Source organism: Schistocerca cancellata, chromosome 7, assembly GCF_023864275.1.
Source record: "Schistocerca cancellata isolate TAMUIC-IGC-003103 chromosome 7, iqSchCanc2.1, whole genome shotgun sequence".
NCBI lineage: Eukaryota > Metazoa > Arthropoda > Insecta > Orthoptera > Acrididae > Schistocerca > Schistocerca cancellata.
This window is the reverse complement of record NC_064632.1, coordinates 449,869,883-449,885,951: the sequence shown is the minus strand read 5'-3', so window position 1 is coordinate 449,885,951 and position 16,069 is coordinate 449,869,883. Positions and strand designations below refer to the sequence as shown.

At 42.0% G+C, this 16,069-nt stretch overlaps 1 protein-coding gene across 1 annotated transcript in view; it reads right to left on the bottom strand.

The window, feature by feature from the left end:
- Window positions 1-16,069, bottom strand: part of LOC126092070 (serine/threonine-protein kinase/endoribonuclease IRE1) — a 150,262-nt gene that overhangs the window by 81,114 nt on the left and 53,079 nt on the right. The window contains exon 7 of the mRNA XM_049907487.1: window positions 1,167-1,395. Within this exon, the coding sequence (XP_049763444.1) occupies window positions 1,167-1,395 (229 nt within the window). The remainder of the gene's footprint in view (window positions 1-1,166; window positions 1,396-16,069) is intronic.

Genomic DNA, 16,069 nt, shown 5'->3' with positions numbered 1-16,069 from the left:
CAGTACCGCCATCAGACTTATTTATTTACAGTGTTATTTTTACACATTAACACTGTAAATAAACAAGTCTAATGGCGGTACTGACTTTAAAGACACTTACAACGATTAAATATTTCAGCGTAATGTTGCAAAGCAATATGAAATGGCAAGAGCATGTAAGATTTTAGGAAAGTGTAGCTTATCTATAAAGATGATTGGGAACATAACATTAGTGCAACCCATTTTTGAGTACTACTTGAATGGCTGGGACTCCCACCAAGTTGAATTAAAGGAAGACATAAAAGAAATTCGGAAGCATGTTGCCAGGTTTGCTATTGGCAGGTACGAACAACAGGCAAGTATTATGGAGATGCTTTGCAAACTGAAATGGTAGTTTCTGGAGGGAAGACACCATTCTTTTCATGAAACACTTTTAATACAATTACAGAATTAGTTTTTGCAGCTGATTGCAGAAGGATTCTACTGCCACAAGCACGCATTCAGCATATGAACTGCAAAGACAAGATATGAGTACTTAGGGTTCAAAGGAAGGCATATAGATAGTCATTTTTCTCTCACTCTATCTGCAAGTGGAACATGAAAGGGAAAGGCTACTAGTGGTATAAGGTAGCCCCCATCACACACCGTATGGTGACTTGTGGAGTATATATGTAGCTGGGGAAGTTTTCACGTCTGGATTTCATATGCTCTAGGTTCCTCTATCCATGTTAATAAAGACTGCTAAAGGCCCTTGTATGGCAAAAAATTGATAGTGGAGGGCAGAGGGGGAAGACCTATGCAGGTGACTTGACTAACACTGCTCCAGTCCCCCTCCCCTTTGTGATTTCAAGGAGTTAATTACAGATGTCTCTGTTACTGACAATGCATAAAATAAAGTAGGGAATTGAGTTAGCAGTAAGCTTGGATTTTTCTGTTTGATTTGCACATTTTATGTTTCAATTACTTCCCAGTTGAAATAGCACTGACTTTCTCCATCTTATTTGTATTACAGACATGAAATAATATATACTACATATATTATTATTTTTATAAAAGCAATCACTGACTATTCTTCTTCTTGAATGCATGCAAAATCCACTGCAATCTTAATTAACTATAATTTAGAATTAATATTTTTGTTTATTGAATGTGTAAGTGTGATACATAACAAAGTGTAAAATACATACTATAACTTTAAAGTGCTGATGGATGTGGGATCAGTTTCAAACTGCAGTACAAGGTGGTCTAATGTTTCCTCTGCAATACTTGTGAATGGAACAGCAACCAGGCCACTTTCTTCTAAAATATACATAGCTATTACAGGTGAACCATAGTCATGCTGCCACAGTGGTGATCCCACATGTCTGTCAATACTTAGTGCTCGCCCTGAAGAACTCGCCACAAAATGAACGTATGCTGAAATTAGAGAGAGAGAGCTATGTAAGAAATGATATTAATGTCTGGTGGTTTAGTTAAAATATTTCACTAGTATGCACACATATCAATCTGCACAGGGTCATCAAACAGACAAATGGGTGGCAACATTGTGAGTGTGATGTTTCTCACACTCTCAATACGGATATTTTTCCACTGGACTGTAAGAAAATGTCAGAAGATTGAGAAAAGGGGAGGCAATTTGTTCACAACATGTATCTGCCTCATCTGTCATCTGTAACTGCTACTGCCACCGCTGGTGTCACCGACTCCACCACTGTCATCATCACCACCGCCACCACCAAAGCCACAATTGCAACAACACCACAATGAACAGCCAATAAGAATGACAATACACAGTGTTGGAAAAAACAGAAGATACATTCTTTCCAAACCAAAATTACAACAATGTGCCTGGTGGAGATATTCTAAGGAAAAACTACACTATTTAATACCTAAAAATTAAGCATACCCGCATGTAATTCAAGTGGGCACACAGAACCTGGAGAGTCCACAGAATGGCTGACTATCTTGTCCAGCACCTGATGGAGCTTTCCAGAAACCATCTCCATAAGTTATCCAACCTGCTGACATCCTATTGCCACCTTGGGCCACCACTATCCAAACCCTATTGTACTCACAGTGTCTCTCCTCATCCACCCCTCATAGCAGCTAAACCCTGCCTAGCTGACCTTTTCAACTTGGCACATCCCCCAAAACTCCCTACCAACCCTCCACCAAATCCAAATTCAGAGCCAAAACATTCCCGTAACATTATTGTTAGCCTTTCCATCAAAACCCTCAGTTTCACAGAAGTTTTAGTCCTATCCAAAGGCCTCACCTTTCACCCTACACCCAAATTTAACCACGCTAGACTTGTCAAAGACCTACTCTCCTGCTCCTGATCTCTGCAATGCAAGCATTCTTTGCCGCCAATCCCTCCAACCAAAACCATCCTAATTCCAACATTGAACCCTGCCTCTTCCAGTTCATACCACCATCAACAGTGATCCTCCACCCCTCCCACCTAACCACCTGCTGGTCATCTTCCAGGAATTCCTTATCTCCTACTTAGCCTCACCATCCCTCTCCACGTCCCTTCCTCTGAACACCAACCTTTCAGTAGAAGAAAGAACTGCCATACATAACCTCAAAAGAAATCCTGAGGTCATCATCCTACCTGCAGACATAGGTTCCATTGCTATTATGAATTACAATGGCTACCTGGCAGAAGGCCTCTGCCAATTATATGACTCCTCCCCCCATGAAGTCTCCCAGAGTGATCCCATCCCAGAAGTCCAACACAAACTCCATCCCTGCTTAAAGCCTTAGGCCTTTTCCAGAACATCTCACCTGAATCCATTTCCCTCCTCACCCCTAGGACACCCACCTTCTACATGTTCCCCAAAATACACAAATCCAACAATCCAGGATGCCCCATTGTCATTGGTTATTGCACCCTCACTGAAAGAATTTAAGCCCTCATTGACCAACACCTCCCCAACCAATTGCCTGTAATCTAGCCTCGCACGTCAAAGACATCAACCACTTCCTTCACCGACTCTTCACCACCCCACCCCTTTATCTCCTGGATCCCTACTCATCACTGTCGACACCATCTCCCTACACAGCAACATCCATTCAGCCTATGGTCTTACTGCTATTCAATACTACCTTTTCCAATGTCCTTCAGACTCCAAACCCACTACCTCATTCCTAACTCGCAACTACTTCTCATTTGAACGGAAGGTACATAAACAAATCCACGGCACAGCCATGGGCACCTGCATGGCATCCTTTTATGCCAATGTTTTTATGGCCATCTAAAGGAGTCTTCCTAGTCTCCCACAACACCAAACCTCTAGTCTTGTTCAAGTTCATTGATGATATCTTCACAGTCTGGAGTCAGGGCCAAGAAACCCTATCTTCATTCCTTCACAACCTCAACACCTTCTCTCACATCCACTTCATGTGGTCCTCCTCAATCCGGCATGTTGACCTCCTCCTCTCTGACGGCTCCATCTGCTCCTCTGTCTGCATTAAACCCACCAACAGTACCAGCATTTGGCAGCTGTCATCCCTGTCACGCAAAAAAGAAGAAGAAGAAGAAGAAGAAGAAGAAGAAGAAGAAAGAAGAAAGAAGAAAGACTCAAATATAGCCTGGCAATCCGGGAATGCTGTAACTGCAGTGACAAAAATTCCTTTACTCAGTATGCTGAGGGTCTCACCAAGGCCTTCACAGACAGGCACTATCCTCCAGAGCTAGTCCACAAACAAACCTCCTGTGCCATTTCCCCTCATACCCCCAATCCTTCCACAACACCCAAGAACCAGCCACAAAGGAGTCTCCCCTTCATCACCTAGTGTCACCGTGGACTGGAACAACTGAACCACTTCTTTCACCAGGGCTTTGATTACTTACCATCATGCCCTGAAACGAGGGACAGCCTAACTGAGATACCTCCCCCCGCCCCAATCCTCCTACCCCCAAAGTGGTGTTCTGGCACCCACCAATTCTCTCCACAACATCCTAGTACATCCATATGCTACTCCCAATCCCAACCTCTAGCCACAAGGATCATATCCGTGTGGAAGACCCAGGTGCAAAACCTGCCCAATCCACCCACCCAGCACTTCCTATTCCAGTCCTGTCACAGATTTATCCTACCCCCATCAGGGGCCAGGCCACCTGTGAAAGCAGCCATGTCATTTGCCAGCTGTGCTGCAATTATTGCACAGCTTTTTATATTGGCACGATTACCAAGCAGCTGTCTACCAGGATGGATGGCCACTGCCAAACTGTGGCCAAGAGCAAGGTACACTACCCTGTGGCACAGCATGCAGCTGAACATAACACACTTGATTTCAATGGCTACTGGATCCTTCCCTCCACTACCAGCTTCTCTGAATTGTGCAGATGGGATTTATTCTTATAACACATTCTCTGTTCACATAATTAGCCTGGCCTCAACCTACAATAACATACTATCCCCACAACCTACATCCAACAGTTTCCACCCCCTCTGTCCTATCATCTCCTCCCATTCTCATCTCCCACTCTGTTTATTTGCTATTCTCTGTCAACATATCCGCCTGTCTTTCCCCACTCCTCCCTTTTTTTGCTCCTTTTTTCCTTCGCTCCCTGCCCCACAACCTCCTGACACTGCACCTATTGGCAGCATGGTCCCTGCAATCTCCACCAGATGGTGTTTGTCTCTCTCCTCACCCATACACTACTATCCCTTCTCCTTCCCAAACCCCTCCAAATTGTTCTTGCATCCCACGTGATGTTGCATTCCACCCTGAGATGCTGGAGTTGGTGGTCGTTTCCTTGCTTTTATGTGTGTGTGTGTGTGTGTGTGTGTGTGTGTGTGTGTGTGTGTGTGTGTGTGTGTCACTGACAAAGGCTGTGGCTGAAAGCTATATGCGAATGTCTTTTAATTGTGCCTGTCTGCAACTTGATGTGTCTTCTTTACGGTAAGTAGCAATCTGTCTTTACCTACATTGTTCATATCCTGTCCATAGGTCATTTAGAAGGTGCATTGAGCTGCGCATTCAGAAAAAAAGGGAACTCATTTTAACAGACACTTACAAGAATATTCCCCCATCAGATGATCCATCTGAACATTGTCAATTACATATAGCATGCTGCATCCAAATCCTAGGGCTTTGAGCATTTCTAGCTTCCCTGCTAAAATTGACAGAAATTTGATTTAAACTGGTTTTTACACAGTTTAAATACATCAGCACCAGGATACAAAAAATAATGTTCTATTTAAAAATTTATAACTCATTGTTGTACTTTTCTCAAAAATACTAAATAAAATATGTTTACAAATCCACAGAAAGAGTAACATTTTTTACATTCACCTACACAAATACACATTTCTTTCAAATATTACTTTCCAACTTAGAGAGAAAAATACATTATCTGAAACAGCCTGCAGATATCCATGAAATAACATGTGGGCCATTTCATGACAAATTTACATATAAAGTATTGAAAATCCTGAAATGAAACAGAGAGAAGCAAGTAACATATAACTAAAGTCTTGCCCGCAGGAATGCAAACGGTGACTTTAGTTTCTTGGGAAAATTTTAGGAAAATGTGGATTATCTGTGAAGGATACTGTGCATAGAACGCTTGTGCAACCTGTTCTTCAGTACTGCTGGAGTGTTTGGGAACTCCACCAGGTTGGATTAAAGGAAGACATCGAAGCAATTCAGAAGGATGCTGCTAGATTTGTTACTGGTAGGTTTGATCAACACGCAAATATTGTGGAAATGCTTTGGGAACTGAAATGGAAATCCCTGGAGGGAAGAGCATTCTTTTTGAATAACATTATTGAGAAAATTTAGAAAACCGGCATTTGAAGCCGACTGCAAAATGATTCAACTGCCACCGATGTACATTTTGTATACAGACCACAAAGACAAAATGAGAAATTAGAGCTCATATGGAGGCATATAGAAAGTCATTTTCCCTTTCTCTATTTGTGAATGGAACACGAAAGAAAATATGTAGTAATGGTAAAAGCTACATTCTGCCACACACCATAAAACAGCTTGTAGAATATGTATGTAAATATAGGTAGACGTAGAAGTCTTTATTTGTACTTCTCACCTTTTTTTTAAAATGAGACAGTAGCCTACAACAGGATACTGTATTACTTTTCTAGGGGTGCGGACGGTGGGGAGAGGGGTGAAATCTCTTAATTGGCTCACAATCTGGTTTTTGTAAGAGAATTACTCACCAGAAACCCATATACAGACTCCACTATATAATTTTAAGCAGAGCTAAAACGGAAAGGTTTCCTTCTGGCATTTTCAATGACATTGTCAAGCCTTAGCTTAAGAGGCCAGAAACATTTACTCAGGAAACACTCTGACACTAGGGGAGTCATCTCATAAAGGCCTCAGTTCATTACAGATAACCACATGAATAAGACTGCAATACAAAAAGATACCCAGGAGAAGCTAAAATATCACAGTGTGTAAATGTAATATAACTGGATTGATAACTAATCTACTCACCAAGTGGGGACAGGAGACAACAAATATAAAAGTTAAGGAAATGTGCAAGCTTTCAGAGGCAATGGCTCCTTTTGGCACAGGGGTTGAATGAGAAGGAAGAGGGATGAAGGAGAAGGACTGGTGAGGTTTAGGAAAAGGGGAGAATTATGGAAAAGTCACCCAGATCCACTAGCCAAAGAAGACTTACCGGACAGGATGAGAAGGGAAGACTGACTGCTGGGGGCTGCAATGGACGAGATTTGAAAACCTGAGAGCTTAAATGTGGAACATAGTGTAATAAGCAAGACACAGATTACTAACAAAATATTGTGAAAGAGTTAATAATAGTGAAAAGCTAAGTGCATTATATGTGGTAGAGATATAGAAAGATATAAAAAACTAAAAAGGAGTGAAGGAAATAATAGTTACTGAGAAGAAATGCAGAAACTAAAGAAATTAACTTAAATTAGGGCCAGATGGGTAGCAAGAATAAAGGACATGTTGTAATGCCAATTCCCATCAGCAGAGTTCTGAGAAACTGGCATCTGAGGCAAGAATCCAGATAACATGTGTGGAGAAACAGGCACGGAGCTCACAATTTCATGCTGCAGTGTGTGCTCTGCTACAGGATATTGTGTGTGTTGCCAGCATACACCCTCTGCCTATGCCCATCCATCCTAACTGATAACTTGGTGGTAGTCACACCAATGAAGAAGGCCACACATTGTATACATAACAGCTGGTATATGATGTGTCATTTCACACATGGCTCTCACTTTGATGATATATGTTTTGCCAGTTACAGGATTGGTATAGTTGGCGACAGAGGGTGCAAAGGGCAAGTTTTACAGTGGGGACAGTCACAGAAGTAAGACGCATAGGTTAGGGAAATGGGTGCAGAAGGAATGTAGTGTCTGGCTTGGATATTTTGGAGATTGAGGAGGAAGTGCGGGGAACAGTGGGGGATGAGGGGGGAGGGGCGGCTATTCTAGATGTGGTGGGAAAAATGTTAAGACAGACCTCATTTCAGGGCACGATTTTAGGAAGTCATAGCCTAATTAAAATCTCAGGCACCTCAATCCACTGAACTTCTTACCCCACCCAAACCACGTGTTCCCACCTTTTACCTTCTCCCTATGGTCCACAAACCCAATCACTCAGGCCATTCCATAGTTGCTGACTTCAAAGCAAACTGATCAGTAGCTGCAGCCTTTAGTACAAAAACTCTCCTACTATATTAAAGATACCAACCATTTTATTGATCATCTGAAGTATGTGCTTGACCCACTCCCACCACACACCTTGCTTGTCACCAGATGCCACCTCTCTGTCTACCATTGTTCCCCTCACCTCAACCCGCACCCACCTCTGATCCAAAATCTAGAACATCCTTCCTGCTCACATTAATCAACTTCATACTTGGGAATAACTATTTCCTGCAGCATGGACTAAGTCAAAATACGACATTTTATAAGAAGTCATTTCTAGTAGCTGCAATTTAATCTTTATTTGCTTGCACTGAGAGATATCTGCACAACAAGTTAGTCTGTTTTAGTTTTTAATGCCATTTTCAAGTGCACGTCTAGGTGGAGTTGACGATCATATGGCATCCAGGGGCCAATTGTGAGCTGTCTGTTATGTAATAATATTATAATAATCACATAGTTTTCATAATATATTTTTCATGATAATTGTTTGACAACTATTTAATATGAAAAAGAAGGAGTCACTGGCTCCAAAAGCTTGCACATTTCCTTAACTTATATATGTGTTGTCTCCTGTCACCACTTGGTGAGTACATTTATAGCTATTCACTTGTATTATAATTTCAAAAATTGATTATTTTAATTGATATAGTGTGTAAATGCTTTCACAGCAAAGTTTTAAGTCATGCATGTGCCAACTTTCTTGACTGTTTCACCTACATGCCTCACCACAGTGATTCCGCCCCAGGAGACTAGTGCAACTCCAATCCCTACTCTAATCCTTAGGCCCTTTTCAGAAACTATTCACTGAACCGATCCCCCCCCCCCCCCCCCCCACACACACACATAAACACACACACTTTCTACATGCTTCCCAAAATCCATAAAGACTACATATCTGGACAGTCCACTGTAGATGGTTATAATGCTCCCACTGCAAGAATCTCCACTGTAGTCAACCAACATCTCCAACTAACTGCCCATAAGCTTGTCTCTTACATAAAACGTATGAACCACTTTCTTCACCAACTCACAACCATTCCCACTCCATTACCACCTGGAAAGCTAATTGTCACTGTTTATTCCACCTCCCTCTATATCAACATCACCTGTGCCCATGGCCTAGCTGCTATCAAACACTACCTCTCTAGCCTCCTTCCAACTATATCTAACTAATTACAAACCCACACTTAACAACTTCTCCTTTAAGGGGACAAAAAAAACCATGTGGGACCCGTTGGAGCTGCATGGCACCCTTCTATGCCAATCTGTTTATGGACATCTAGAGGAAACTTTCCTGGCCTCCCAAAACCCTTGTCTGGTTCTGGCTCAGTGATGATAATGTCATGATCTGAACTCAGATCCAAGACACCCTATTTTCATTTCTCCACAACCTGATCGTCATCTTTTCCATTTGCTTCCCTTGGTCCTCCTCATCCCAATGTTCCACCTTTCTGTAAGTTGACCGCCACATCTATGACTGTCTCATCCATACTTCTAGCCACTAACCATCAACAGTTCCCGCATTTTGGCAGCTGTCACCCCTTCCAAACAAATTTACACTCCCACACATTCAGGCCATTCATGGTCGGCAGGTCTGCAGTGATGAGAATTCTCTTGCCTAGCATGCTTATGGTCTTACAAAGGCTTTCACAGACAAGCACTATCCCTTAAATCTAGTCTGCAGGCAGCGCCCCCCCCCCCCAGTTGCTTCGCAGAACCAACTGCAAAGTAGCAGTCTCTTTATCACCCATCACCCAGTAGCATACTGCACAGGAACAAATAAACCATATCCTTTGCCAAGGCTTTGACTATACACCATTGTGACACGAAATGAGGAACATCCTATTCCAAACCTTCGCACTCCTCCTAAAGTAGCATTCCACCACCAACAAAATCTATACAATATCCTGGTCCACCCCTATGCCACACCCACTCCTAGCCCCTGACCACATGGCTCTTAACCCAGTTGAAGAGCCAGGTGCAACACCTGTCTGCTTCACCCATCAGCACATCCTACTCCAGTCCTACAGTCCTGTCACAGACTTATTCTACCCCATGAGAGGCATGGTTAACTGCTGAAAGGATCCATGTCATTTGAGGGTCATCTCAAAAGTCCTCCACACTGTACATGCACGACCATTACAGTGGCATGATCAAGTTGAAATTTGTGTCAGTTGTGAGTGAGACTTTTGGCATGACAGTCGAATATGTGTTTTCTGGTTTGTGTGGCTGTATCATGAATAATTCAATTTTAAAATGGAAGCTGAAAGCGAGTCAGGTTGGAACACACATAGTGACCAGTGTTCCTACATCAGACTCAAATCCCTATGTGGAAAGAAACCAACAGAAATTTACAACACTTTGTGGGAATAATGTAGCAGACTGTAGCACAGTATCACAGTGGTCCAATTGTTTCCATGAAGTTCTTTATGAAAAACGTCTGAGGAAATTGCATATGAGGTCAAAATGTCTCTCACTACAGTTTACAGAACTATAACAGAAAAGCTAAAGATGACAAAAGTTGCTGCCAGTAGGGTTCTGGATGGTCTGAGTGAGGAGCAGAAAGAGACCCAAAAGTGACAAAATGTGCAAAAACTCTAGCATTCTGATCCACACAATGAGTACTGGCAAGCAGCACATGAATTCATCAGTTGCGCAGAGACAGAAGATGCCTCAGGTAAAAACAGAATTACATGGAGAGCAACAGGGACCAACACGTCAGGTGCAAAGTGAAGTGTGACTTACGCTGACCAGTGTCTAAGAGATCAATATGCAGCACCACAACAGATAAATCAGACAGCAGTAAGTTGCTGTACAGAACAGTGCATGATGTACCTAGTCCAATAGCATTGGCGATACTGGATACAGATCCTGTAGTTCCCAGTACATACCAAGGTCACGTACCATCACCAATGACTGACAATTCGGTATGCACAACACAAGTTGAGGAAAATAACTGTTTACCGTTGCTACGTAGTAACACAGGTTTGGAGGACATTGGAAGTCTGTAATACCTGATGGAGGTGCAGTGGACAGATGCAAATAATGTAGGTCGATAAGAGGGAGAATTGGTATAGTAGAACAAACATGATATGGTGTCACAATGAAATTTCACGATGACCACTTCTCCACTGTGAGAAAGTTTCAACATCATAAAGAGGATGGAAATTCCTTGCAATCCAGAACACTTATAAATCAATTTCAAGTGGGCTTGCCATAACATTGGCCCGTATCACATACCTAGATTTCGTTTCTGCACACATGGACGATGGTATTGCAGAAACAATACAAAGAATAGTACAAACCTGCAAGTCCTATGATGAGTTTAAATCTTCATTTCTCTCATGATACTGGTCTCCTGAAATACAGAATATGATCAAATATGATATGCTTCCGACGACGTTATACAAAAATTTGAAAGGGAAAAGTGCAGTAAAATCATTTAAGAACATGGTAAAGAAAACTCTGTGCCTAGACAATCAGTATAATGATGGAAAATTGATCCGTCTATGTACAACTAAACTCCTGGTACGGTATCAACAGTAATTGGTAAGAAGAGGAGGAGATAACGTGCAGGCCTTTAAGGGAATCGTCTGTGAAATAGATTTCATATTCAGTGAGGATGATGCACAAAAGCTTAGCAGACAATAGGAGAATAATATCGACAAGCCGAGAATTGGAAACGGGAAAAGTGGGAACAATAGTACTAACAGAGAACCGAATGTGGGACAGAAAAATGGTCGAAATGGAGGAAATTGGAACTCATCACGAAATAACAATTGGTACAATAACTGGTTCTAACAAAATAATAATAATGATAATAATAACAGAAATGGTAACTAGAGGAATAATGATGACCACTGAAATGGTTTCAACCATGTAATCCAAACTATTCCACCTCAAGCAGCCCTCTGGAGGTGGCGAGAGAGCAACAGAATTCAGGAACATCAAGTGATCAAAGTAGAACCGAACCACAACTTGAGATTGAGATTAGGCCATGTAAACCGGGTAAATGACTAAACTGACTAGCTGTGGAAATGGGAAACCAAGAGGATAATGCCTGACCCCACTAAAAGTTGCAAAGTTGCCAGTAACCAGTTTAATAGACTCATGTATGACACAGGAAAGGAGGAAACAGTACCCAAGGCAGAACACATAGGTCAAGAGCCACGACTAATGTATTGGGATACTACTGCTTGGAATTTGATGGATGATGAGATTGGTGTTCCAGCACTTGAGGTAACATGAAGTGAGGATGAAAATGGAGTAATTGTTTATTACAAATATTTCATACAAAAGCTAATGAAAGCAAAGTCCATGATTCCAGAATGAGATTTTCACTCTGCAGCGGAGTGTGCGCAGATCTGCCAGGAAGTTTCAAAGTCCATGATGATAATCCACAACTAACTGAAACAAGCCGGTGTACAGTGTGAAGTAAAACCAAATGTATATATTTCCGCGGATTATGATGACATAATGCAATTGTACACAAGTGACTATGGCAATTTTTTTCCAGTAAAGAATAGGGAAGTAGTCACAGTAAGAGGAGACAAACGTTGGTGATGTAAGTCCACCAAAAAGCCCAGTTTCTGATATTAAGAAGGTTAACCGACTTGTTTATGATTCGACTGAGGAAGTGCTGATGCAAAAAGACGAAAGGAATTTACCTCCTGAAGTACAACTAATAATTAAAGCTCAAATTGGAAATAAAGATGTTAATGCAGTGATTTATAGTGGTAGTGAAATGACTGCCATTCCGGAACAGTTGTTCAATCGCTGTAATCCTGAAAGTGAACTTCCACTGTTCAAAACTAGAAAGGTGAAAGTGAAAGAAGTGATTGAGCATTATTCTACCGATGTCACTAAGCAATCTAGAATTGCATTTAAATGTCAAAGAAGGACAGTAGAAACAAACTTTGTAATTTATTTCGACACCTGGCAGAAAATCCAGAGAGATTCTGCCATAGGTAAAGTATGCTAGCAGCAAGACACAGTCAATGCCTCCTCTTCATGACAGCAATAGAAATACTATCGACGACAGTGCTGAGAAAGCAGAGTTCCTACACATAGGCCTCTCAAAATTCCTTCACCAAGGAAGACGAAGTAAATATTCTATAATTTGAATCAAGAACAGCTGCCAACAGGAGTAACTTAGAATTAGATATTCTTGGAGTAGTGAAGAAACTTAAAATCACTTAACAAAAGCAAGTCTTCTGATCCAGATGTATACGCATTAGGTTCCTTTCAGAGTATGCTGACGCAATAGCTCCATACTTAACAATCATATACAACCACTCGCTCAACGAATGATCCGTACCCAAAGACAGGAAAATTGTACAGGTAACATAAATATTCAAGAAAGGTGGTAGGATTAATCCACTAAATTACAGGCCTATATCATTAACATCAATATGCAGCAGAATTCTGGAACATATATTGTGTTTGAACATTATATATTACCTTGAAAAGAACAGTCTGTTGACACACAGTCAACATGGATTTAGAAAACATCATTCCTGTGAAACATAACTAGTTCTTTACACACACGAAGTGGTGAGTGCTATTGACAAGGGAGTTCAAATTGATTCTGTGTTTCTAGATTCCCAAATGCATTTTGACACTGTACCACAGAAGTGGCTTGTACTGAAATTGCATGCTTGTGGTATATCGCCTCAGTTATGTGACTGGATTGTGATTTCCTGACAGAGAGGTCACAGTTCATAGTAACTGATGGAAAGTCATAGAGTAAAACAGAAGTGATTACTGCTGTTCTCTAAGGTAGTGTTATAGGCCCTCTGCAGTTCTGTATCTATATAAATGATTTAGGAGACAATCTGAGCAGCCGTTTTAGGTTGTTTGCAATGAAGCTGTTGATTACTGTCTAGTAAACTCATCAGAAGATCAAAACAAATTGCAGAACCATTTAGAAAATATACCTGAATGATATGAAAATTGGCAATTGACCCTAAATAACGAAAAGTGTGTGGTCATCCATGTGAATGCTAAAAGGAACCTGTTAAACTTTAAAAGACTGCATTTTATTGGCAGAATACTTAAAAGATGCAACAGATCTACTAAAGAGACTGCCTACACTACGCTCATCTGCCCTCTTCTGGAGTACTGCTGTGCGGTCTGGGATCCTTAACAGATAGAATTAACAGAGTACAATGAGAAAGTTCAATGAATAGCAGCACATTTTGTATTATTGTGAAATAGGGGGAAGAGTGTCATGGCCATGATACAGGATTTGGGGTGGACACCATTAATTGTTGCGGCAGAACCTTCTCGCGAAATTTTAATCACCAACTATCTCCTCCTAAAGTGGAAATAATTTGTTGATGCCGACCTACATAGAGATAAATAATCATTATAATAAAATAAGGGAAATCAGAGCTCGCATGGAAAGATATAGGTGTGCCTTCTTTCCGCGCACTATTCGAGGCTGGAATAATAGAGTATTACTGTGAAGTTGTTTGATGAGCCCTCTGCCAGACACTTAAGTGTGATTTGCAGAGTATCCATGCAGATGAAGATGAATCACCAAAGAACAACCCCAACATTATCAAACGAAAGAAAGGGCTCTGAAAAGGACTGTTGCACTTAATGAAACCTGGATACGAGGTTCTTAGCCAGAACTGAAGTTTCAGTCATCATAATGGGAAAGTTCCCACCCTCAACAACCTCAACGCCTGAAAAAATTCCACCATCAACAATGAAAAGTGAAACTGATGACAATCTATGTGTACGACATGAATGGTGTCGTAGCTACAAATAAGAGTACTTTGCTCTTTCAGCAAAATGTTTTGCAGCTGAAAAGTCATCAAAGAAAGCCTGGAAGGCTTGTAGCTGGTGTCCTTATTTTGACTGATAATGCAAGACTGCATACTGCCCTACCAGTGACAGAAACGCTCGACAAATATGGATGGGATATACTTCCCCTCGCACCATACAGTATGAGCCTGACAGACTTCATTTGTTTCCAAACTTGAAGGAACAACTCCAAGCAAAACATTTTGGTACAGTTGATGAAGCTTCCTGTGAGGTGACCTGAGTAGTTACAGCACTTCCACCCCCCACCCCACCAGCTGCCATCCCTTCTACACCAAATAATCCCTCTCAGCTCCCTTGCCCAGTATGATGAAGGTCTCACCAAGGCCTTCACAAAAAGACCCTGTCCCCCAGGCCTAGTCAGTAAACAGATCATGAGCACCATTTCCCCATACACCCCCAATCCTCCCACCACCCCCAAGATCCAGCTATAAAGGAATGTAACCTTTGTCACCCAGTACCATTCATAACCCAATACCACCCTGCACTGGAATTACTGAACCCCATATTTCATCATGCCTCTGATTACCTATCACCATACCCTGAAATGAGGGACCATTCAAGATCTGTCCTATCACTCGTAAAATAATGTTCCATCACGTACCTAAACTCCACAAGCACCCCAGTCGATCCTTACACCACTCCCAATCCCAACCCCAACCCCTTGCCACAGGGATCATATCCATCTGCAAGATCTAGGTGTGCAAGACCTACCCACTCCACCCAGCCAGCACTTCCTACTCCAGCCCTATCGCAGGCTTATCCTACCCCATCAGAGGCTGGGGCACCTTAAAAGTGGCCATGTTGTATATCAGCTCAGCTGCAATCACTGCACAGCTTTTTGTATTGGTATGACTACCAACTAGTTGTCCACCAGGATGAACATTCACTGCCAAACTGTGGCCACAGAATGGTAGACCAACCTGTGGCAAAACATGCAGCTACTGAGCAAGGTGGCACAGTGGTTAGCACAGCAGACTCGCATTTGGGAGGATGACAATTCAAACTCGTGTCTGGCCATCCAGGTCTAGATTTTCTGTGATTTCCCTAAATTGCTCGAGGAAAATGCCAGGATGGTTCCTTTGAAAGGGTATGCCCAATTTCCTTCCCCAACCTTGACACAATCCGAGCTTGTGCTCTGTCTCTAATGACCTCAATGTCGATGGAAGATTAAACTCAATCTTCCTTCCTTCAAAACTTGCAGCTGAACATAACATGCTTGATTTGAATGGCTGCTTCACAACTCAGGCTACCTATATGCTCCCCTCCACCATCAACTTTTCTTAACTGTTCAGATGAGGGTTATACTCACAACACATTCTCCACTCCCAAAATTATCCTGGCTTCAACCTATGGTAACCTACTGTCCCCACTCTCTCCATCCAACAGTTTTTGCCCCCCTCTGTCTGATTACCTCCTCCCTGTCCATGTCCCCCCCAACCTTATTGCGTGCCATCCTCTGCCAATGCACCTGTCTGTCTTTTCCCTTCCCTGCTTCTCTCTTTTTCCATCCCCCCCCTCCCCTCCCTCCTCGCCAGCCTTCTGTCACTGCACCTAACAGGCTTAATACAGATTTGGTTGAAAATAAGCCAATGATTTTCTCTAAA